General features: G+C 40.4%; 1 protein-coding gene across 5 annotated transcripts in view; it reads left to right on the forward strand.

Moving 5' to 3' along the window:
• The window catches only part of ZNF281 (zinc finger protein 281), a 78,857-nt gene extending 55,067 nt beyond the window's left edge, over nucleotides 1–23,790 (forward strand). Inside the window, exons 1-5 of one of the 5 annotated variants that reach the window (XM_063613706.1) lie at nucleotides 16,106–16,147; nucleotides 17,992–18,044; nucleotides 18,485–18,792; nucleotides 19,019–19,174; nucleotides 19,283–23,790. In XM_063613706.1, the coding sequence (XP_063469776.1) occupies nucleotides 19,033–19,174; nucleotides 19,283–21,717 (2,577 nt within the window). In that variant the 5' untranslated portion in view covers nucleotides 16,106–16,147; nucleotides 17,992–18,044; nucleotides 18,485–18,792; nucleotides 19,019–19,032 and the 3' untranslated portion in view covers nucleotides 21,718–23,790. Of the gene's footprint in view, nucleotides 1–16,105; nucleotides 16,148–17,991; nucleotides 18,793–19,014 lie in introns of those variants that run through there. The other 4 variants (XM_055234033.2, XM_063613704.1, XM_063613705.1 and 1 more) reach the window with 4 other exon arrangements.
• The last annotated feature ends 474 nt before the right edge of the window (nucleotides 23,791–24,264 follow it).

Consider the following 24,264-nt stretch of genomic DNA (forward strand, 5'->3'; position numbering starts at 1 on the left):
CCATGTACACGTGTAACTGTGATAAGGATAAAAATTAAATTAAAAAGTTAATGTAGGCCGGGTGAGGTGGTTCATGCCTGTAATCTCAGCCCTTTGGGAGGCTCAGGCAGGTGGATCACCTGAGGTCAGGAGTTCGAGACCAGCCTGGCCAACATGATGAAACCTGGTCTCTACTAAACATACAAAAGACTGTGGTGTGGTGGCACGTGCCTGAGTCCCAGCTACTTGGGAGGCTGAGGCAGGAGAATCACTTGAACCAGGAGGCAGGGGTTGCAGTGAGCCGACATCACCCCACTCTACTCCAGCCTGGCAACAGAGCAAGACTGTGTCTCAAAAAAAAAAAAAAAAAAAAAAAAAAAAAAAAAAAAAAAGTAATGTAGAGAATGTCATCACTCACTGAAGGCATTTCTACAAGGAACCCATGCTAACGTGATCCAAATATACTGCTTTCTGATGATCTAACTTTATACAGAAATAGCACTCAGAGAATCTAGGAATAGTTGACATATACCCTAGATACCATCTCTCACTAATATCAGGTGCTTCAAATAAGCCTTTGGGCAAGTCAGTGTTGCTTGAACCCCTGTGGAGAGCTGGTGTTCTGTGTCATTGATGGAAGGGCTTCCAATAAACCTTAGAATACAGAGATAAGACAGCACCATCCTTGTCTTGTGCCATACTAGGATCCACTGGCACTCTTCCAGACTGTGGGTTAGCACACTTGTACGTGGGTGGTGGATGTGGGAGGCAGGATACATGCAAGTATGTTTTTGAACATTTTTACAACTCTCTAGAATCCCAGAATCTCACAGCCGTAACACAGTAGACATTATTTTGGCCTGATGGACTCTAACCTCAGTAATGCATTCTAACCCAGCCTCAGTATATCAGCCACAAAGGCATACCGAAGTACCTGAATGTCATCTGATTGGGCAGTTGTTCTAAGTCTATTTAACTGATTGAGAAGTTCTACTGAATACAACATTCTTGCCGTCATTATGTTTGAAGCTTCTGACTCTAATAGCCAATAGGATTAGCTGCTTTTGAAGTGAGCACTCGGGTGAAAGGGAACACTCTAGTTGATAAGCTAAGAGGCCAATGCTTATTCAGTTCATAGAGTAACTGTTATTTAATTTAACTATAAATTAAAATAAAGAGGCACATACAACAAAGCCTTATTTTATACTTTTTAGGATTGAAAGTTCTTTCCTCTGATGTAAGCAGTAATATACCATGATTTTTTAAAAAGAATGACTAATAGCCCGGGACTTAGGGACAATTTAGTTACTATTTATGAAGTCAAGGGAGCCAGTTCTGGTGATGTTCCAAAGATCTACATTATCAACCACTCACAGTGGAAAAAAAAACAGAATATGAGGTAGAGTGGACTCATTTCTCTTGAAAGCTGCTTAATCTTCACAAAGGTTTTAGGTTAAGTACCAAATTTTTTCGAGTAAAAAAATTCAAGATATTTGGCAGAAATAGTGTATTTAATCAGTTTACTTTTTTTTTTTTTGAGACAGGGTTTTGCTTTGTCACTCAGGCTGGAGTGCAATGGTGCAATGACATATCATAGGTCACTGCAACCTTGACCTCCTGGGCCCAAGCAATCCTCCCACCTCAGCCTCCCAAGTAGCTGAGACCACAGGAATGCACTACCACACATGGCTAATTTTTTTTAGTTTTGTAGACACAGGCTCTCCCTATGTTGCCCATGCTTGATTCAAACTCCTGGGTTCAAGCAATCCTCTTGCCTCAGCCTCCCAAAATGCTGGGATTATAGGCCTGAGCCACCGTGCCTGGCCCAGTTTCACCTTTTAAAAATAGGTTAGATAAGACTTTAAATCCATCTAAGGAATTTGTGTTTATACACTATCTTCTGTAAGAAACTCACCAATTAATTTGTGGCCTAACATATGAAGTGAGCAGAGATGATAACTATAAATGAGAAGCCAACATGAATAAGCCATTTTGTTTGTTAAACAGAAGCATGCTATCATGAACAAATGCCAAACTAGAAGCCACAAAAATGTGGGTTCTATCTTCACTGTTATTTTATTTTACAATCCTGGGCAAGTCATTTATTTTCTTCCTTTTAAAAATGGAGTTATAGTAAGGCTAAAATGAAATCATGTTCCATAGAAGCAACTTATAATGTGTAAAGTATCATGTAAATGTTTATGAATGAACAAATTAAATGTCACACACTGGAAAAGGGAACTTGCACAGAGCTAGCCTTCGAGGTACTGGCTCATATAAATACTGTGACTAGGACTAGATTTAAGGGAGGATTTCCAAACTTTTTGGCCTTCTGCCATCTTATTGTTGATTTTTAAGTTTCATACACATTTCTTATTTCAAAAAGATTTTTTTGGTGTAATGTACAGTACACCAAATTTTACACCAATCAGTATATGTATAATATATGTATAACAGTTGAAACCCTAGGTTTGATGAGTCAGGAGACTAGAATTCTGAAAGTCAGATATCCAGGCCATTTAAGTACCTAACAATTTGTGTTCATAGTAAAGGCCCAACAATATGTGTTCAATGAATGTGGGTCCTGATGAAGTTCAACCTGAAGGGGATGCCAGGCCGGCTTAGTACCTTAACATGAGAACTCTATCAAACTGTAGTCCAAAGTCAAAATTGTATATGTTCCATGAATTATAGTCGACTGTGGCAAAAGAGAACTTGGTTCAACATGCCAAAATTCTTATGCTTTCTTTGTTGTTTGAATTTTTCAACTGATCACATGGCAATTATTAGTGAATTTGTTTGCCTAATTTTTTTTGAGACAGGGTCTTATTCTGTCCTCCAGGTGGGAGTGCAGTGGCATGATCACAGCTCACTGCAGCCTTGACCTCCCTGGGCTCAAGTGATTCTCCTGCCTCAGGCTCTATCTACAGTAGCTAGGACTACAGGCATGTGCTACCATACCCAGCTAATTTTTAAATTTTCTATAGAGACGATGTCTCGCTATGTTGTGCTATGTTGCCCAGGCTGGTCTTGAACTCCTAGGCTCAAGAGATCCCCCTGCTGCCCCGCCTTGGCCTCCCAAAGTGCTGGGATTACAGGCTGTGAGCCACCACACCCAGCTACAGCTTCCTTTTAATTTGTATCCACTTGCCTTCTTTATGTTGTGTCACCAGATGACAAAACAGCATAACACACCTATTTTCCTTCCACAGTCTACTCTATGCAATTATCTTCTAGATACAACAGGAAGCGTGCAACTTGTTAGCTGGATCTTCTGGGAAATTCTAGGAAGCTCAACAGATTGTGAGTTTCTGCTAAAATGTTAAGATTCTTTTTGTGTAGTGACATCTTTTTAAATGAAAGTGAAAGTCTAGATTTTAACAGGTATAATAGTTCATAAATAATAAGCAGAGCAGCTACTCTGGATATTTCACATTTATTCGGTTTTTATGTTTATGGAGCTCTTTTTATGTTTTATGTAGTTGTGAATACATTGTGATAGAAATTTGTATGCTGATTTTTGTTATGTAACAGATTAGAATATTTATTGCCCTGCATTATTAAACATTTTTAAAATCTACTTTTATAACATAATTTTCTGATAATAAAAGCAATAAACCAGCCTGGGCAACATGGCAAAACTTTGTCTCTACAAAAAATACAAAAAAATTAGCTGAGTGTGGTGGCACATGCATGTAGTCCCAGCTACTCAGGAGGATGAGGTGAGAGAATCATCTGAGCCCAGGAAGTCAAGGCTGCAGTGAGCCATGATCATACTGCTGCACTCCAGCCTGAGCGATAGAGGAAGACCCTATCTTAAAAAAAAAAAAAGCAATAGAAAATTTGAAAAATATATAGCAGTATAAAGAAAATAAAAAATTATCCACAATCCTACAACTGAATAATAATAATTATCATTAATGCTTAGGTATATTTCCTTCCATTCTCTTTAAGTGCATTTTTTTACATAACTGAGATAATCCTTTTTGAATATTGTTTTTCCTCACTCATGTGTCTTAATCAGTTTTCCACATGATTAAAACTTTTCATAAAAATTATTTAATGTCTGCATAACATTATATCACTTTGATATACCACAATTTGGTTAACTTTATTTAGTCAGGCCTTTTTCTTTTTTTTTTTTTGAGACGGAGTCTTGCTCTGTCGCCCAGGCTGGAGTGCAGTGGTGTGATCTCGGCTCACTGCAATCTCCACCTCCCGGGTTCAAGTGATTCTCCTGCCCCGGCCTCCCCAGTAGCTGGACAGGCGTGCGCCACCATGTCTGGCTAATATTTAACTTTGTATTTTCTGAATACCATAAATCCACTTTAGTATGCCTTTCTTATACACAAATTATTTGTTTTGCTTTCCTGCTAAGTTGCAAGTCCCAAGACTAGCAACCATGTCTGTAGTAAACACTAATTGGAGTAGCTGATGATTCCTCAGGTGACTCTCCCTGTCCTACCCTCCGTCTTCCTCTGGCTCTAGCTAAACTACCTGAATGGAAGTGGCCATCTTAAGGAACCTTGCTTTTCTAGCCACTTGATTGGCTAAGGGGTAGGCTTGTAAACCAGTCTGAGCCAATTGCAAATGCTCACTCCCTACACCACAGCCATTGGTCCACTGATGGACATGTGACCTAAATGGGGACAGAATTTCATTCAGGAGTTATGACAGAAAAGGTATTCCTTTTCCTGTAGAGGAGCTGTAAGACTGAGAGCCCAAAACTGCTAGGCACCACATCCTCCACCAGAGAAAAACGATCTGAGCAGAGAAGCAAATAGAGAATCCTTTATTCAGTCCTCTTCTTGCCATTGAAGATTTAATTTTTCAATTATTTATTAAGTTCTGATCAGGCGCCGTGATTTACGCCTGTAATCCCAGCACTTTGGGAGGCCGATGTGGGTGGATCACTTGAGGTCAGGAGTTCAAAACCAGCCTAGGCAATATGGCAAAATCCCGTCTCTACTAAAAATACAAAAATTAGCCGGGCGTGATTGCATGCGTCTATAATCGCAGCTACTCGGGAGGCTGAGACATGAGAATCGCTTGAAGCTGGTGGGGCGGAGGTTGCAGTGAGCCACTATCGGGCCACTGCATGCCAGCCTGGGCCACAGAGTGAAACTCCGTCTCAAAAAAAAAAAAAAATTATTTCTTCAATCCCGATAGCTCCCCCTACCCCATTCTTTCAATAAATCTCCTCTCCTTTTATATGCTTCACTTAGTTTGAGTTGCGTTTCTGTCATCTGCAAACAAGAAGGTCCTAAATCCTATAATATTTAAGCAGTATTTTGAAATCCTTGTGGCATAGATCTGTAAAATGGTACTTCTATATCTAGTATGCCCTATATCATATCTGGTCAATCACCTTAACTTAAAAAAAAAAAAAGCCATAGAAGAAATTTTCTGTTGCCAATCCCTTTAAATTCTGTTCTGAGCCAGGTGCAATTGTGTGCACCTGTAGTCCCAGCCACTCGGGAGGCTGAGGCAGGAAGACTGCTTGTGCCCAGGGTGAGTTCCAGGCGGCAGGGCACTATGATGTCACTTGAGTCTAGCCACTGCACTTCAGCCTGGGCAACACAGAGACCTCTGCTAAAGAAAAAAAAAGAATTCTGTTCTGAAATTTTTTCTAGTTTATTTACTCTCTACAGCCCTTCAGTTACAACACCTGAAAATTGATTAGGGTTATATTTCATCTCAAACAAGGCAAACTCCAACCCCCCTAAATTTACAGTTTTTATTTGTTGAGTAGCCCTTAAAATAGTGGTTTATTTATTTTACACAACAAATGCCATAGTGGAACTGGAATTAATTCTCTTTGTTTTTTTAGAGGTGGAGTCTTGCTACGTTGCTCAGATTGGCCTCCAATTCTGGGGCTCAAGGGATTCCCCCACCTTGGCCTCCCAAGTAGCTGGGCCTATAGGCACGTGCCACCACACCTGGCTTGGAATTAATTCCTTTTTTTTTTTTTTCTGGAGACAGAGTCTTACTCTGTCGCTTAGTCCGGAGTACAGTGAAGCGATCTCAGCTCACTGCAACCTCTACCTCCCAGGTTCAAGCGATTTTTGTGCCTCCCGAGTAGGTGGGATTACAGATGTGCACCATTATGCCTGGCTAATTTTTTTTTTTTTTTTCGAGATGAAGTCTTGCTCTGTCACCCAGGCTGGAATGCAGTGGCACAATCTTGGTTCGCTGCAACTTCCACCTTCTGGCTTCAAACAATTCTCCTGCCTCAGCCTCCCGAGTAGCTGAGATTACAGGCGCCTGCCACTGCGCCTGGCTAATTTTTGTATTTTTAGTAGAAATGGAATTTCACAATGTTGGCCAGGCTGGTCTCAAACTCCTGACCTCGTGATCCGCCCACCTTGGCCTCCCAAAGCGCTGGGATTACAGGCAGAGATGGGGTGTCACCATGTTGTCCAGGTTGGTCTCGAACTCCTGACCTCAAGTGATCTGCCCACCTCAGCCTCTCAAAGTGCTGGGATTATAGGCATGAGCCACCACACCCAGCCAGCATTAATTCTTAAACTTTAGTGTGAGGCCAGGTGCAGTGGCTCATGCCTGTAATCCCAGCACTTTGGGAAGCCAAGGTAGGAAGATTATTTGAGGCCAGGAGTTTAAGAGCAGCCTGGGCAACATAGCAAAACCCTGTCTCTAAAAAAAAAAAAAAAACCCCAAAACCAAAAAATTAGCTAGGCATGGTGGCGTGCATCTATAGTCCTGGCTACCTAGGAGGCTGAGGCAGGAGGATTGAGCCCAGAAAGCTGAGGCTGCAATGAGCCATGATTGGGGCACTGCACTCCAGCCTGGGTGACAGAGTGAGGCCCTGGTCTCAAAAAAACACACCAAAACCCAAAAACTTTAGTATGCATCAGAACAACTGGGATGTTTGTCAAAAATGCAGATACCTGGCACCTACTAATCTGTATTGGACCAAGAAAAGGTTAAGAGTACTCTTTAGATTTTTTCCATTCACCAAAAAAAGAAGTCTGATCTGTCATCTGTAGCCTTTAATGATCTTAACTTTGGTTGAGAATACAATTTAAGGCCGGGCGCGGTGGCAGGAGCCTGTAATCCCAGCAACTCGGGAGGCTGAGGCAGGAGAATCGCTAGAACCCTGGGGGCGGAGGTTGCAGTGAGCTGACGTGGTGCCACTGCACTCCAACCTGGGTGACAGAGTGAGACTTCGTCTCAAAAAAAAAAACAAAAAAGAAAAATAAGAGAATATAATTTATTTTCTTTGATTTTTATAACAAAATGAGATTCTGCCACATATTCATCTTACATTTAAATTATACTTACGTTATTTTAATAAACAATACCAACTATACACCTTCAGGCATTTACTAAAGATCTTAATATTGCACCAGTGGCCACCTAGCTCCTGCAAAAGAATAGTGGAAACAGATATTTGAGAAAGACTTGACCCAAGAATATGCTTAGTATTGAATCCTTCACTATTTTTTAACACTATCCCTCAAACAAACTAAGATCACCACAAATTCACATGCTTGGACTTTGTTGGTTTGGCTTTCTGAGGAAATGCTTTCAATTTCTATCTTGACTAACTCGCTCCCATTCAATGCTCAGTTTACTGCAGCCTGGATATTGCCCCACCATGTTTCTAAAACTGCTGTCGCTAAGGTCAACAGCAAACACTGGTTTAGATGTTAAGAAGGTGCTCCTCAGAGCCAGTTCAGCTCTGTTTGAATCCTGCTTTTGCCACTTCCTGGTTTGGGGGCTTTGCTTAACTCCTTTGTGCTACTCATTGTTCTTTTCTGTAAAATGGGGACAATGATGGTTACCTACAACCTAGGGTAATTGACAGGCGTGAGTGAGGTAAAGCTTGTTGGGATTAAAGCAGTGCACATAGTACACATTCAACAACTACTGTTCACCAAAATGTGAGCTCCATCAAGGGCAAGGTCAATGGTTTGTTCAAGACTGCATCCTGAGTGCCTGACATATAGTAGGTATTCAGATGCAAGTGAAATGAATTACTAATTCCAATTGCATATTCATGTCCTTTCTTACTTGATTGTACCGTGACAATTGATCAATGGTCATACAGCAATTACTTCGTGCCATATTAATTCATTTAATTCCCATAACAATTCTATGAGACAGGTACAATTATTGTATGCATTTTATAAATGATGGAACTGAAGAACAGAGGAGTTGAGTAATGTTTCCAAGCTCACACAGCTAGTAAATGGTAGAGCCAGAGTTAGAACCTGTGCAGTCTGGTTTTAGAGTCTTTGCCTGTAACCTATGTTTGCTGCTAATCATTTCTCCCTAACTGAAACTCTCTTCGACTGGCTTCCATGAAAACACCCTCTTTACATCTCTGACTCCTCTGGTTCCTTTCTTTCTGCTCATCTCTGTAACGTTGACATTTTCCAGAACTCTGTCCAAGGCCATTGTCTTTATATACTTTACATGTTTGCTAGTTGATGACTTCAATTTCCACCTGTACTCTGATGAATCCCAAATCCACAGCTGTATCCCAGTTATCCTTTGTAAGGCTCAAATCTCTGTGTCCAGTTGCTCACCGGACCACACTTAACATATGTAAAATAAATTTCTTAGTTTCCCCAATAAATGCGCATTTATTCCATTTAATTCTCTACATTGGGAAATGATACCACCACCCATACCATCACTGAAGCCAGAAACCTGAAATTATCTGGAACTCAGCTCTCTCCTTTTCTTTCCATATCCAGCATCCACCTCCAATCAACTGTGTCCCCTAAACACCTCTGCATTCTCACAACCATTTCCCCATTTCTGTTTCTCTTTCCCTGACTACCTTCCTAACTGGTTGCCCTACTTCTGATCTGTGCCACTTTAATCCACCTCCTTCATTGCTACTAGAGTTATTTAAAGAAAAAAAAAGAAAAAACTCATTACATCACTTTTCCCATTAAAATTCTTTAATAATCTCCTCTTCCTAGAGAATAGCTGAACTCCTTGACATGATACACAAAACCTTTCATGATCTGGTCCTTTCTTCCTTTCCAGTTTCGTCATCTTGCCTGTCTCACTTGAAAACCAGTTGCTCTAGCAATTCTGAACTCCTTGGAGGTACCTCTGGCCTGGTTGGTGCTCTCAAAACTCTCTTTTTCAAATTATCTCAGAAATGTCCTTTCCCAGCCGTCTCCCTGATCACTCCTACTCCTTCAAGGATCAGATCTTTATGGCCAGACACGGTGGCTCATGCCTGTAATCCTAGCACTTTGGGAGGCCGAGGTGGGTGGATCACCTGAGGTCAAGAGTTCAAGACCAGCCTGACCAATAAGGTGAAACCCCACCTCTACTAAAAATACAAAAATTAGCTGAGTGTAGTGGTGCATGCCTGTAATCCCAGCTACTTGGGAGGCTGAAGCAGGAGAATCATTTGAACCCGGGAGGCAGAGGTTGCAGTGAGCTAAGCTTGTGCTATTGCACTCCAGCCTGGGCACCAAGAGTGAAACTCCGTCTCAAAAGCAAAACAAAACTAAACTAAACAAAAACAGATTTAATTTTCAACTACCCAGTGATATACATAGATAGGTATAGTTATATGTATGTACTAAACATATATATGCATATATTATATATATAAAAATCTATGAGACTAGAAATAAAATATTTCTATTTATATATGACATGTATATATACATTTATATATATATATATATATATATGATAGGATAGTTAGAAGTAAAATTTGAAAAAAATCAGAAGCCCAGAAAAAGAGAGAAAATAATTCTACCAGGAATTTCATTATAGTACATATAATAAATTCATTTTAGCTGGGCACCCGTAGTCTAGCTACTAGGGAGGTTGAGGCAGGAAGATCACTTGCGCCTAGGAATTCGAGGCTGCAGTTGCTATGATCCCGCCTATTAATAGCTACTCCACTCTAGTCTGGGCAAAATAGAGAGGCACTGCCTCTTGAAAACTAAATAAATAAAAATAAAAATGAGCCCATTTGAAAAATAAACACACTTTAAATAAACCCAGTTTCTTGCTCAAATTTATTATAGTCCTTATATTAAAATAAGAATCTAGGAAAAAAATCCAATCTCACCTCCAAATCAAATCAATATTTCATTTGTCTGTCTTATATTTCAATCCTTATTCATGTGCAGATTGTTTTCTATATTTACAGTAACATGACACATAGAATTTTATATTCCACCTCTTTTCTTGACAACATCAGCATGTTTCTCTAGTTTGCTCTGTCTCACTTGTTTCTCCTTTTCCTTTTTTTTTTTTTTGAGGTGGAGTTTCGCTCTTGTCGCCCAGGCTGGAGTGCAGTGGCGCAATCTTGGCTCATGGCAACCTCCGCTTCCGAGGTTCAAGTGATTCTCCTGCCTCAGCCTCCCAAGTAGCTGCGATTATAGGTGCTCGCCACCATGCCAGGCTAATTTTTGTATTTTTGGTAGAGACGGGGTTTCACCATGTTGGCCAGCCTGGTCTCCAGCTCCTGAACTCTGGTGATCCACCCACCTTGGCCTCCCAAAGTGCTGAGATTACAGACATGAGCCAACGCATCCGGCCTGTCTCACTTGTTTCTGACTTACCTCCTCTTCCTCTTATCCTTCCCATTAGGAAACCCGTGACAACAACAGTTTGGTGTGCATCCTTGCACATCTTTCTCCTGTGTAATTAATAATAGTTGCATTTGGGCAGAGGAAGGGAGAGTTTTGCTATTTGTTTTACAAAAGTAAGAACATATAACATAATGCATCTTTTCCTCTTGCTTTTTTTGTTTAACTACGCAAGGACATCCCTCCAGACTAATATAGCTCCAACTCATTCTTTTAGTTGCCTAATATCCTAAGGGATAAAGATACCACAATTTATTCAGTTGTTCTCATGTTGAAGGGCATTCAAGTTGTTTCTAGTTCTTTGCCACTGTGCACAATGCTGCAACAACCAACCTCAAAAATACATATCCTTGCACACTAACGCTTTTGTTTCTATAGAATGTAATCCCCAAAATGGGAATTGTTTATAGAAAGTAGATTGGGGCCATGTGCACTGGCTCATGCCTGTAATCCCACCACTTTGGGAGGCCGAGGCTGGTGGATCACGAGGCCAGGAGATTGAGACCATCCTGGCTAACACAGTGAAACCCCCTCTACTAAAAATACAAAAAATTAGCCAGGCATGGTGGCAGGCTCCTGTAGTCCCAGCTATTCGGGAGGCTGAGGCAGGAGAATTGCTTGAACCCAGGAGGTGGAGTTTGCAGTGAGCCGAGATCACGCCACTGTACTCCAGCCTGGGTGACAAGTGAGACTGTCTCAAAACAAAACCAAAAACAAACAAAACAAACAAAAAAAAAGAAAGTAGATTGGAACAGGATTTGTAAATATATAAAAGTACACAGCATAGTAACATACATTCAAAAAAGTTCAGTAAATGATGACAATGATAAGAATATTTGACAATACGGTTACCTAGCAGCCTTTTTTTGATGGTAAAAGGTAAGTTTCTCAGCAACCAGAAAGTATATGTCATTGAATGAGAATCTATAAGGAAAGTACAAGAGACAGAAACTGGCCCATAGCTACTGAAAATCATTGTTACCAACCGCATTTCTTGTTGTACTTGCTAGGTGGAGGACCAGGGTTACTTGAAGCCCTATTACTAAATATTGAGTCCCTGACCCGATGAGCTAATCAAACTGCAATATGCTTTTAATAAACCTGAGCTTTGAAAAGTCTCACCAATTGCATTATCTTGAAGCTAGTGACTTAAGAGTTATGAAGTTGTTGGCTGGGGGCGGTGGCTCACGCCTGTAATCCCAGCACATTGGGAGGCCGAGGCGGGCAGATCGTGATGTCAGGAGATCGAGACCATCCTGGCTAATACGGTGAAACCCCGTCTCTACTAAAGATACAAAAAATTAGCCGGGCATGGTGGCGGGCGCCTGTAGTCCCAGCTACTCAGGAGGCTGAGACAGGAGAATAGCATGAACCCGGGAGGCAGAGCTTGCAGTGAGCCGAGATCATGCCACTGCACTCCAGCCTGGGCGACAGAGCAAGTCTCCGTCTCAAAAAAAAAAAAAAAAAAAAGAGTTATGAAGGTGTCTATTTAAGACAGTGTGTGTGAAAGAGCATTATATTAGGAGTCAAACACTAATCCTTGGCTCTGCCAACTTGTCAGCATTGTGGCACTTTGAGCAAGCCTCGAAATCCCCATATATAAGAATAGAGCTAATAATACTCACACTGCCTCCTTTGCAATGTTGTAGTGAAGAACAAATGGATTTATGTAAATGAAAGTGCTTGAGAGAGCTATCCTGATATTAGCACTGTTAATACTATTCTGATTCCTGAGGAGGCAATGTACTATGTATGGGGCACCTTTCCTGTTCTTTCTGTTGCCAAGAAAGAATATATTACCACTTAAAAAAGATTGATTCTGTAACAATCATGAAGTGTACTGTAAAAGTACAGATCAATATAACAACAGACTTGATGTCAACCACTGAATCTATTTGCAGATAATGCTCGAGACTTCTAGAACAGTGTAAATATTTACAAAGTTGCCTCAGTTTTCAATGTTTCATAGATAAATGAGAATGAAATCATCAAGAATGTTTTTTTTTTCTCTTTCCCTTAGTTTCTATTTTTAACTTCTGTACAGTATCAGATGTAATATCCTGGTGTTCTTTCCCAACTCCCAGCCTCTGCCCATAAAGTACACGCATGCTACAGGAATCCAGCTACACTTTGGATGCTTCCTGCCCAATTAATGTTATTTTTACTGTGACTAAAACATTGAGAAATAGGTACCTCTATAGAAAATACTTCATGTATTAATACATTACAGAAGAACTGTTCTATAGATGGAATAGTAGAAATCACCTAACAGACATGAGGGATCATTTAATTCAGAAATGTGACATACTTTCAGTATTCACTCTTTAGTAGGACAGAATGTTGCTATAAGGAGTTCCAGAAATCACAGTGCCAGTTGAAGATTGGCAGTTGGTTCCTTCCAGCTGTTCTTAAAGGTAGTCTCTCTGCAGGAATTTAAAAGTGGCTTATAGTATGGCTTAAGATGTTTATGTTTAGCTGTTTCTGTTGTGATTCTTCCCTTTGAGAAAATAGGATGTTTTTCTAGTAGTAAAGGGTTTATGAAGTTCTGTGGCATTAGATCTAAATGATCATGACTGTGAATACCTGGTAAAATTAATGGAGAAAAAAGTCATCATGTGTGGGGCATACAATTATGGGGCATAAAATTAGTTATAAAAAAACTAATTTTTATTTTTCATGTTATATGTTTCAACTGGTTGTGGCAGCATCAGATAGACACCCCAAGCGAAAGAGAAGCAGAGTCCTTGGCATGATTTCAGGTTTCAGACTCCCTCACGGTCTTTAGAAACATCTTTCTGGGGCTTCCTTACCATGCTGTTAAGTGTACATCTGTTGAGGACAGGGAAAAAGAGAAAAAAGCTTTTGAGATGGAAGCTGCCTTTATCTAAAATCCCTTTAAATTCTAAATCCTATTTTCAAAAGGAATATTTTTATTGTGATCATTTTACATTTAAAGTTAAATGTATTAAAATTAAAAATGTATAATAAGTAACATGGTAGTGTAGTAAATAAAAATATGAAGCATACTCTACTTTCTCAGTTTACCAAAACATGGGGAAAAAATAAAACTTACAAGACAGATAAATTATAGGGGTGATTATACCATTATTAAAGTGCTCTTTGATTTTCTTTTTATTTATTTTTTTTAGAGATAGGCTCTCACTCTGTTGCCAGGATGGACTGGAGTGCAGTGGTGCGATCATAGCTCACTGCAGCCTCCAACTCCTGGGCTCAAGTGATCCTCTCACCTCCTGAGTAGCTGAGACTACAAGCATGCAGCACCACGCCCGGCTAACTTTTAAATTTTTGGTAGAGACAGGGTCTTGGTCTTGCTATGTTGCCAAGGCTTGTCTCAAACTCCCAGCCTCAAGCGATTCTCCTGCCTCAGCCTCCCAAAGAGTTGGGATTACAGGCGTGAACCACTGCACCTGGCCAGCTCTTTGATTTTCAAAGCATCATATAGATTTCATATAAACAGCTGGGTTTCTTATACAGAAATAATAATGCATGTTTTTCAATGTTCAGGAAATTTTATTTATTCAGGAACTCTTCTATTGTACAAAGCAAAATATTCCTATCTCATAAATAGAATTAAAATTTGAATGACTTACTCTTAAATTTTTATTTATGCAGCAAAATAAGGAATAAAAAATTAACAATTATCAAGGAAAGAGGAACTCTTAATTATCAGAGTTTTTACATAAATCAGAAAAAAGATTTTTTTTTCTTAACTATTTAGAATTATCCAGAATTGGGGCAAACAAGAAGCCTATAAAATGAGTACTAAACTCATGTACTGAGTGGCTTGAATTTAGTCTGCACTAAATGGATCTTGACCAAGGCTACTGGAAGGAGGAAAGTGAGTGTTGGGATTGAACTTTGGGACATCGTGTATACACAGTAAAAAAAAGTGTAGCTACAGTTGAATTTTTAAAAGTTTATTATCAAAATGGAAATTGTTTATTGTTCATAACTCTTCATTAATCATTCTTATTAATACAAATGTATGTATTACAACAGTTTTAGTTTCTGAGGTAGTAGTATTGAAAAGAATTAGATTTGTTATAATGAATATACCATACTAACGTAAAATGTTAATAATAGAGGAAACTGGGGATGTATCAGATATATGCAAACTGTTAGTACTATCTTATTTTGTTGTTTTTTTTTTTGAGACGGAGTTTCACTCTTGTGGCCCAGACTGGTATGCAGTGGTGCGATCTCTGCTCACTGCAACTTCCGCCTCCTGGGTTCAAGTGATTCTCCTGCCTCAGCCTTCCTAGTAGCTGGGATTACAGGCATGTGCCACCACGCCCGGCTAATTTTTGTATTTTTAGTAACGATGAGGTTTCACCACATTGGCCAGGCTGGTCTTGAACTCCTGACCTCAGGTGATCTGCCCGCCTCGGTCTCCGAAACTGCTGGGAATGCAGGCGAGAGCCACCATGCCAAGCCTGAGTACTATCTTATCAATTTTTCTCTAAAACTAAAATTGTTCTAAAAAACAAAATCTATTTAAAAAGAAACTAACAAAAAACAAGAATCACTAGTTTTATACAATCTCTTTGTTCTGGAAGTGTTTCCATTATCTGTAAAATCTAAGCATTCAGAGATAAACAAATATTAAAATATTCCTTTAATATTTTCCTTTTGAAAGTATCATATTACTTAACTATTTGAGCCATTTCTAGATTTAGTACAGACTCCTATTTAATATTTGGTTTGCTGGTACCTAACAAGAATACTACAATGTAGATTTTTATTTCCTCAACAAAGTGAAAATTTTTTGCTGTCTGTTTTCTCTAAGTTTAAAGCATATCAGTTTTATTTTCTTTTAAAAGTTAAGATTTTAGAGTTAAGAGTGAGGTTCAATTTATATTTTCTAATTAATTAAGCATTTTCTAAAGCTAAAGACTGATCAACATCTTTGGAATATTTATTACATATATAGATTACAATAAAAATGTATGCAGTTCACAACAGATGGTAATGTGAAATTTTATCTCGAGCTGGTATTTCAAGTATTATTTTAAAACCTATTCATACTTATTACCTTAAGTTTATTCTTTTAGCTGCTTTATAATTTTTTTTTTTTCAAATTTTAACCCTGTTGAAGATTGTAACAAATATATTCTGGTTGCTACAGTCTAAAACAGTGCTTGGAAATACTAATGCTTAGTGTTATTTCTATGATTACTTTAATAACATTTCCTGAGTTTAATTTTTTCATTACCCAGCTATCTTTCAGAACTGGTATATTGATTTTTCTAATTAATATTCTTTGTACTTGGGATGGTATTTCTATTTTGTACTTCTAAAGAATTGAATAGCACAACCACTGTAAGTGATGTGCTTGCTATGTTATCATATAAATGCTCAAGGTACACCTTCTAATGTTGAAAAATAGGAAAATAAATTGACCTTGATGAAGTGTGTCTTCTTTTGTCTGTTCCCAGGAAAGTTTATTTCAGGTATTTCTACTGCTGAAATGATTAGCGTTAACAGCTTTTCCCCTCCATTTTATTTTACAGGGTCTCTTCATCTTCCTGATATATGGGGTGTACAACACAGAGGTAAGTCTGCTTGGAGTATCTCAAGGCTGACAGAGTGAATGAGAGAAATGACAGGTTTCTTATCTTGATAACTGAGGAACAAACTTGGCTTTTCATATGAGTGTCCTACTGCCCTTCATGCTTGGACTAGCTTATATGCATCCCAGCTTACCATTAAACACTGACACCCTGAATAAAGGGACAGCCTCATTTCTCATAGGCATTGACTAATATTTTACGACTGCCTTAAGTTTTTGAACTTTCAGTCTTTAACACTTAGCTATTGTAGAAAAAAACAAAAACAAAAAAAACAACTCAGCCTCTCCTATACTCTCACTCAACAATCAACACAGAAGATTTCTGCGACCAAATGTGTAGGGGTTTCTCCCCACACACCGAGCAAGCAATCTATTCTGCAGGAGACACCACCGGGGTGTTCTCCAATTCAATTCTGACACTATCTACCTGGAGACAGCATCAGATCCCACAGATTAAGAGCCCAGGCCTACAAAACTGGCCCCATTTCAGATGCCAATCACAAGCCCAATGTTGTTTTACCTGTGCTTCTGACCAGCTGTAAATCGGGGTTCCCGTGACCCCTTCCTTGGGCTTGATTAATTTGCTAGAGCAGCTCACAGAACCCAGGCAAAGACTTACGTTTTCCGGTTTACTATTAAGGACATTACAAAGGCTATCGATGAACACCAGATGAAGAGATGGCTAGGGGAAGGTCTGTGGGAAGGGGCGCGGAGCTTCCATGCCCTTTCCGGGTGCGCCACCCTCCTGGAACCTTCACGAGTTCGCTTACAGGAAGCTCTCCAAACCCCATCCTTTTTTAGGTTTTTATGAAGGCTTCATTACACAGGCATGATTGATTAAATCATTGGTCATTGGAGATCAACTTAACCTTCAATCCCTCTCTCCTTCCCAGAGGTCGGGGGGTGGGACTGAAAGTCCCAAACTCTAATCCTGCCTTGGTCTTTCCGGTGACCAGCCCCCATCCTGAAGCTACCTAGGGGTTGCCAGCCATCATCAGTCACTTCATTAGCATACAAAAAGACATTTATTACTTTGCAGATTCCAAGGATTTTAGCAGTTGAATGCCACGAAACGGTTCAAAGTCCAAATATATATTTCACAATATCACAATTATACTTGACAGTATTAACGTGTCAGTTTAAGTGGTGGAATACTTACATGTTGTTTCATGGGATTAGAAAAAAAGCAATTACTTCTTATCTCAAAATGCTCATTAAATATTGTCTTTAAAATTTTTAGGGCAGGCTCAGAGAGGTCCATAAGTATTAGTAAATAATCATTATGGTTTCGATTGTGAAATTTCCCAGAGAATTTATTATTTAATTATGAGAAGTTATTTAGCTAGAAACATTGTAATGTACATGTAATTTCGTTAAGAAAACATACTATGTAAATGAGTTGTTGTCATAGTTCTAGTTCTTTTATTTAAAATTTCTCATTTATAAATATCCTTTGGTAGGAAAGTGTCTGGTTTAGATTTCTGCATGCTTAACATGAAATCGAGTGCCTTGTGTACATTAGGCACTGAATAAATATTTGTTGTTTGATTTTGTTGATATAACTTTGATTTTAAGATTTTACTTCATAATTTTCCCTTACGAGAAAAATTCTAAATTTGCAATGAGTTTCTCGGTATTCTGTACTGGCGAGGAAAGAGTTGATCCTAGCAGAGCTCTTAGAATGGCCTGGTGGATAATTTTTCATAAACAATATAAAGGGCCAGGCATTTATAACGTGGCAAACAGACTGATTAGCCAGGCTAAGGTACGCGGGCATTTAAATAAGATGTGATGATAATGAAGTATGTGTGTGGGCGTGTTTTACAGGACTGCTGCACCTGGATTACGCTCGGTTTCCTCTTCCAGTAGCCTTCAGGAAGGTTGGCAGTAAGACAAGTTTTTTTTCTTTTTTTTTTTTTTTTGCAACGGTACCACTAATTGCGGTTTCAAAGCAGGCTCCTCCCATAAATGCAAAGGATATGCGCCCATTATTAGTGCTTCCAAATTCAAAGGGATAACATAAACACCTGTTTTAATAAATGTTGGGCATTTGGAGTTGAATGCTTCTTGATCGAATCAAAAGTGCCCTCAATGATCCACTTCTAGGTTTGAATTTTATTTCAAGACCTGGATTGCAAAACCTAGAGTGAAGAAAGCCCTAACATTGAATCCTCACTTTCCCCCACCTTCTCTTCCAGTCCCTTTCTCTTCATCTCCCACGCCACGCTGTAGTACAGTCCCCCGTAACTTCCCGCCCCTTGGGTTCCACCTCCTGAGCATCTTTCCCTCAGAAACCCTCAACCACTTTTATCTCCTTCAGTGCAGCCCACCAATCACGCCTGTGCGCCTCGAAAGCCCCTTTTTAGTAGGGCTCCAAATCTCCGCCTCCCCTGCCCTTGCTCCCCCGCCTCCGCCCAACCGCCCCAGTGATTGACAGGCAGGCCGGGCGGAAGCTGCGGCGCAGGCGCCCTGGCTCTTCAGACCTCCCCTCTGGCCGGGTCGAGGAGTTCCCAGCAGACACTGCGCCGCGGCTGCGCAGTACACGGGAGGCTTTTAATTCCATTGTGGAGAGGACGGCGTTATTTTTATTAACTGGAGGCGACGGCGGCTGCGGCGGCGGCGGGACCCGTAAGTATTGCCGGTGGGTCCAGGAGGGAGAGGGCGAGGCCTGGGGAAGAGTCGCAGGACCATGCGTGCCGGTGCCGGAGGCGACTGGGCTGGGAATTAGTGCTGGGCGCGTTGCGGTCTGGGCGGCGGCGCGGCGGGGTCCTTAGCGCTGCGGTGGTCCCGGCCCGGGGCCCGGTTCCACCTCCTTTCCTCTCTCTTCCCTCTTCCTCCTCCTTTCCTCAGCCAGGCCTCCTCCGGGGTATGAAAATCGGCAGTGGGTTCCTGAGTGGCGGCGGAGGTACCGGCAATAGCGGTGGTAGCGGCTCCGGCGGCGGTGGTAGTGGCGGCGGCGGCGGCAGCAGCAGCGGCAGGAGGGCAGAGATGGAACCCACCTTTCCCCAGGGTATGGTTATGTTCAACCACCGGCTTCCCCCGGTCACCAGCTTCACCCGGCCGGCGGGGTCGGCCGCCCCTCCCCCGCAATGCGTGTTATCCTCCTCTACCTCCGCAGCCCCGGCCGCTGAGCCCCCCCCTCCGCCAGCCCCGGACATGACTTTCAAGAAGGAGCCGGCGGCGTCAGCCGCGGCCTTCCCCTCGCAGAGGACCTCCTGGGGATTCTTGCAGTCTTTGGTTAGCATCAAACAGGAGAAACCCGCGGATCCTGAGGAGCAGCAGTCCCACCACCACCATCACCACCACCACTATGGGGGGCTGTTCGCTGGAGCTGAAGAAAGGTCTCCAGGCCTAGGAGGCGGTGAAGGGGGGAGTCACGGCGTCATCCAGGACCTCAGTATTCTCCACCAGCATGTCCAGCAGCAACCAGCCCAGCACCACCGCGACGTATTACTCAGCAGCAGTAGCAGGACTGATGACCACCATGGCACTGAGGAGCCAAAGCAGGACACTAATGTCAAAAAGGCAAAAAGGCCAAAGCCAGAATCTCAGGGAATCAAAGCCAAGAGGAAGCCAAGTGCATCTTCCAAACCTTCTTTGGTTGGAGATGGAGAAGGTGCCATCCTCTCCCCAAGTCAGAAACCTCATATCTGTGATCACTGTAGTGCTGCTTTCCGAAGCTCCTATCACCTGCGGAGACATGTCCTCATTCATACAGGAGAAAGACCTTTCCAATGCAGCCAGTGTAGTATGGGTTTCATTCAGAAATACCTACTGCAGAGACATGAGAAAATTCATAGTAGAGAGAAGCCATTTGGATGTGATCAGTGCAGCATGAAGTTTATTCAGAAGTACCATATGGAGAGACACAAGAGGACACATAGTGGAGAAAAGCCATATAAGTGTGACACTTGCCAACAGTATTTTTCAAGGACTGATAGATTGTTGAAGCACAGGCGCACATGTGGTGAAGTCATAGTTAAAGGAGCCATTAGTGCAGAACCTGGGTCATCAAACCATAACAATATGGGTAATCTGGCTGTGTTGTCTCAGGGAAATACAAGTTCTTCAAGGAGAAAAACAAAGTCAAAAAGCATAGCTATTGAAAATAAGGAACAGAAGACCGGTAAAACAAATGAATCACAAATTTCAAATAATATAAACATGCAGAGTTACTCAGTAGAAATGCCTACCGTGTCTTCCAGTGGAGGCATAATTGGCACTGGAATAGATGAACTGCAGAAAAGGGTGCCAAAATTGATCTTTAAGAAAGGAAGCAGAAAGAATACAGATAAAAACTACCTTAACTTTGTGTCACCATTACCAGACATAGTAGGACAGAAATCCTTGTCTGGAAAACCAAGTGGCTCACTTGGCATAGTATCAAATAATAGTGTGGAGACCATTGGTCTTCTCCAAAGTACAAGTGGCAAACACGGTCAAATAAGTAGTAATTATGATGATGCCATGCAGTTTTCAAAGAAAAGAAGATATTTACCAACTGCCAGCAGCAACAGTGCCTTTTCTATAAATGTTGGACACATGGTCTCCCAACAGTCTGTCATTCAGTCTGCAGGTGTCAGTGTTTTGGACAATGAGGCACCATTGTCACTTATTGACTCCTCAGCTCTAAATGCTGAAATTAAATCTTGTCATGACAAGTCTGGAATTCCTGATGAGGTTTTACAAAGTATTTTGGATCAATACTCCAACAAATCAGAAAGCCAGAAAGAGGATCCTTTCAATATTGCAGAACCACGAGTGGATTTACACACCTCAGGAGAACACTCAGAATTGGTTCAAGAAGAAAATTTGAGCCCAGGCACCCAAACACCTTCAAATGATAAAGCAAGCATGTTGCAAGAATACTCCAAATACCTCCAACAGGCTTTTGAAAAATCCACTAATGCAAGTTTTACTCTTGGACACGGTTTCCAATTTGTCAGTTTGTCTTCACCTCTCCACAACCACACTTTGTTTCCAGAAAAACAAATATACACTACGTCTCCTTTGGAGTGTGGTTTCGGCCAATCTGTTACCTCAGTGTTGCCATCTTCATTGCCAAAGCCTCCTTTTGGGATGTTGTTTGGATCTCAGCCAGGTCTTTATTTGTCTGCTTTGGATGCCACACATCAGCAGTTGACACCTTCCCAGGAGCTGGATGATCTGATAGATTCTCAGAAGAACTTAGAGACTTCATCAGCCTTCCAGTCCTCATCTCAGAAATTGACTAGCCAGAAGGAACAGAAAAACTTAGAGTCTTCAACAGGCTTTCAGATTCCATCTCAGGAGTTAGCTAGCCAGATAGATCCTCAGAAAGACATAGAGCCTAGAACAACGTATCAGATTGAGAACTTTGCACAAGCGTTTGGTTCTCAGTTTAAGTCGGGCAGCAGGGTGCCAATGACCTTTATCACTAACTCTAATGGAGAAGTGGACCATAGAGTAAGGACTTCAGTGTCAGATTTCTCAGGGTATACAAATATGATGTCTGATGTAAGTGAGCCATGTAGTACAAGAGTAAAGACACCCACCAGCCAGAGTTACAGGTAAGGTCCCAAAAGTGACCAGGCTGGAGGTCTTCTAATGTAATTTTGTTTTATTTTGAGAACACTGCCATTGGAATGTTTCTACACGATCCTATTAAGAATAATGTGATGCCCTTTCAATGCAACTTTTCATATTTAGTTTATTTTGTTAGCGTGATTTTAGCTCTGTTTGTATTATGATTTTTAATCAAAATCAATAGATTAAAAATAGTTTGACATTCAAAGTGACAATGTTTAGCAATCAAATTTACATGTATAGATCGTCAGGGAATAGCCCAAATGTTTTAAACGCAAAAAAAAAAAAAAAAAACAAAAAAAACAAAACCCTACAAAAAAAACTTTGTTGCTAAGATTAAGGTTATTCTAATTGCTTTACTCTCAGGAAAGTGTAATAACGCATGGGAATTCTGTACGTTATCACTGTAATGGAATATCCAATTTACAGATAGTATGATATACATTTCATCATTTAAGTAAGGGATCGAAAACATTTCAAATTGCTCTATCTGGGCTGATACACATTTCGTCATTTAAATAAGGGATCGAAAACATTTCAAATTGCTATCTCCATCTGGGCTGATCCAAAATTCTGAGATTGTTGGCTACCTATATTTTGTTGCAGCTTTTAAATGTACTCTGAACTTCCAAACCACATTCATTCCAGCCTGGTAGAACAAATATTCTTGGATCTTTGATCAAAGCCTGGAATGATAGCTTTAATAAAAGAAGGAAAAAAAAAAAAGCACCCTCTCCTTATCTCAACTGTAACAAGGCTGTAATTCCATCAAGCGATTCTACTGACATCTAGTACAGTGTTGAAGCCCAAGTGGTTGGCTGGTTCCAGTATTAGAACTCAAGTTGAAATTATATGATTAACTGAAATTTGGGGCATGCATTATTTATTATACATGGCCTAAAACGGTTCTTTTGTCTGCGCTGTTACATATTACCTACACTTCTGGGTTTTTTTGTTCTTGTTCTCAGCCTCTCTTTAAGAGTTCTTGGGCCTTCCTTATTCCCTCTTTCTGTTTTAACAGTTTTAATTTTAGAACCATTTACATTCCAGTAGGTAATTCACTATGCGCTTTATATGCCTTAGGGCATCCAAATACAAAACAATAGGGTAAACATCCCCAAAACCCACCTTTAAAAAAAAAAACCCATACAGATTTCTATGTGTAATAAAACCCCATGTTCTTGGATAGATATTAATAAGGTTGTAATTCCAACTAGTGACATAACTCCTGTGAGGGATAAGAATGTGTCTGCTTATAGTAATAACATCAGAACCTCTTTGTGAAATTGCGGCCTTTAATGTACATTTTAATAAAAGGGTGTGTTAGTATTGTACAGGGGTCTTGTAAAGTCATCAAAACTTGCTATGAACTCTAATTGCCATTTGAAGCTACTGATTGGCAGTGGCTCTACTCTAAAACTGCTTTTTAGCAATTGTATTTTTTTCCTGATTATATTTTTTAATGTACTTTGATGTTTATGCTGATGAGTTTTTTATGTACTTTTGGTGATGTTTCAGTCTTATGTACTCTTCTGACGTCAGAAAAGTACCACTGGTTGTTTGCAGTCTTATTGTGTAATCAGCCTACCGCAGGCTTCCATGTATAATAAAGTAATTAATATTGTGCAAGTGTAAAACACTTCTGTTATAAAAGCAGTGTTTGGAAAATAAGAAATATTAAAAATGGTTACAAAGTATTAGTTAATTTCCTTTTCCCACTTTCCTCACTTTAGCTTTAGCAGCTAAAGGGTCACCAACTTGTCATTGCAAGATTCTTAGAAAATGTACTTAATCTTCTTAAATACACTCAGTACTAAAAAGTGTTTATTTCTTATTTCAGTAAGTGCGGTAAGTTCTATTGAGTACAGAGTACAAGCTGTAATCAAAGGATGGAGAGGACCTTTACCACTGTATCTCTTAAGCTGTATGATTTTTCTCCAGTTTGTTTTATACAGGTTTTGAATTTCTTTAACTTTTATTGTGTGTACTGAATACTGCATATGTATTATTCTGATTGTTTGCTCTAGTTTACTACCAATAAAAGTCCTGTTAATCACAAAATTGAAGAAAGGAGATATTACTTAATATCCAGTAACGTTTTTCAGAATTTTCTATTAACATTTTCTAAAATATTCACATCTGTGGTATAACCTGCAGTTTAGAGGTTTGTACTTTAATTATATTTTTTTAACTTAGGTATTTTATGTTTCTAGGTTTATTTTAGTCGAAAATGGACTCAAGGCCGGGCGTGGTGGCTCACGCCTGTAATCCTGGCACTTCGGGAGGCCAAGGCGGGTGGATTGCCTGAGCTCGGGAGCTCGAGACCAGTCTGGGTAACACGGTGAAACCCCGTCTCTACTAAAATACAAAAAATCAGCTGGGTGGGGTGGCATGTGCCTGTAGTCCCAGCTACTTGGGAGGCTGAGGCAGGAGAATTGCTTGAACCTGGGAGGTGGGGAGGTTGCAGTGAGCCAAGATTGTGCCACTGCAGTCCAGCCTGGGCAACAGAGCAAGACTCCGTTTCAAAAAAAAAAA

This window comes from Symphalangus syndactylus, chromosome 19 (genome assembly GCF_028878055.3).
Source record: "Symphalangus syndactylus isolate Jambi chromosome 19, NHGRI_mSymSyn1-v2.1_pri, whole genome shotgun sequence".
NCBI classification, from domain to species: domain Eukaryota; kingdom Metazoa; phylum Chordata; class Mammalia; order Primates; family Hylobatidae; genus Symphalangus; species Symphalangus syndactylus.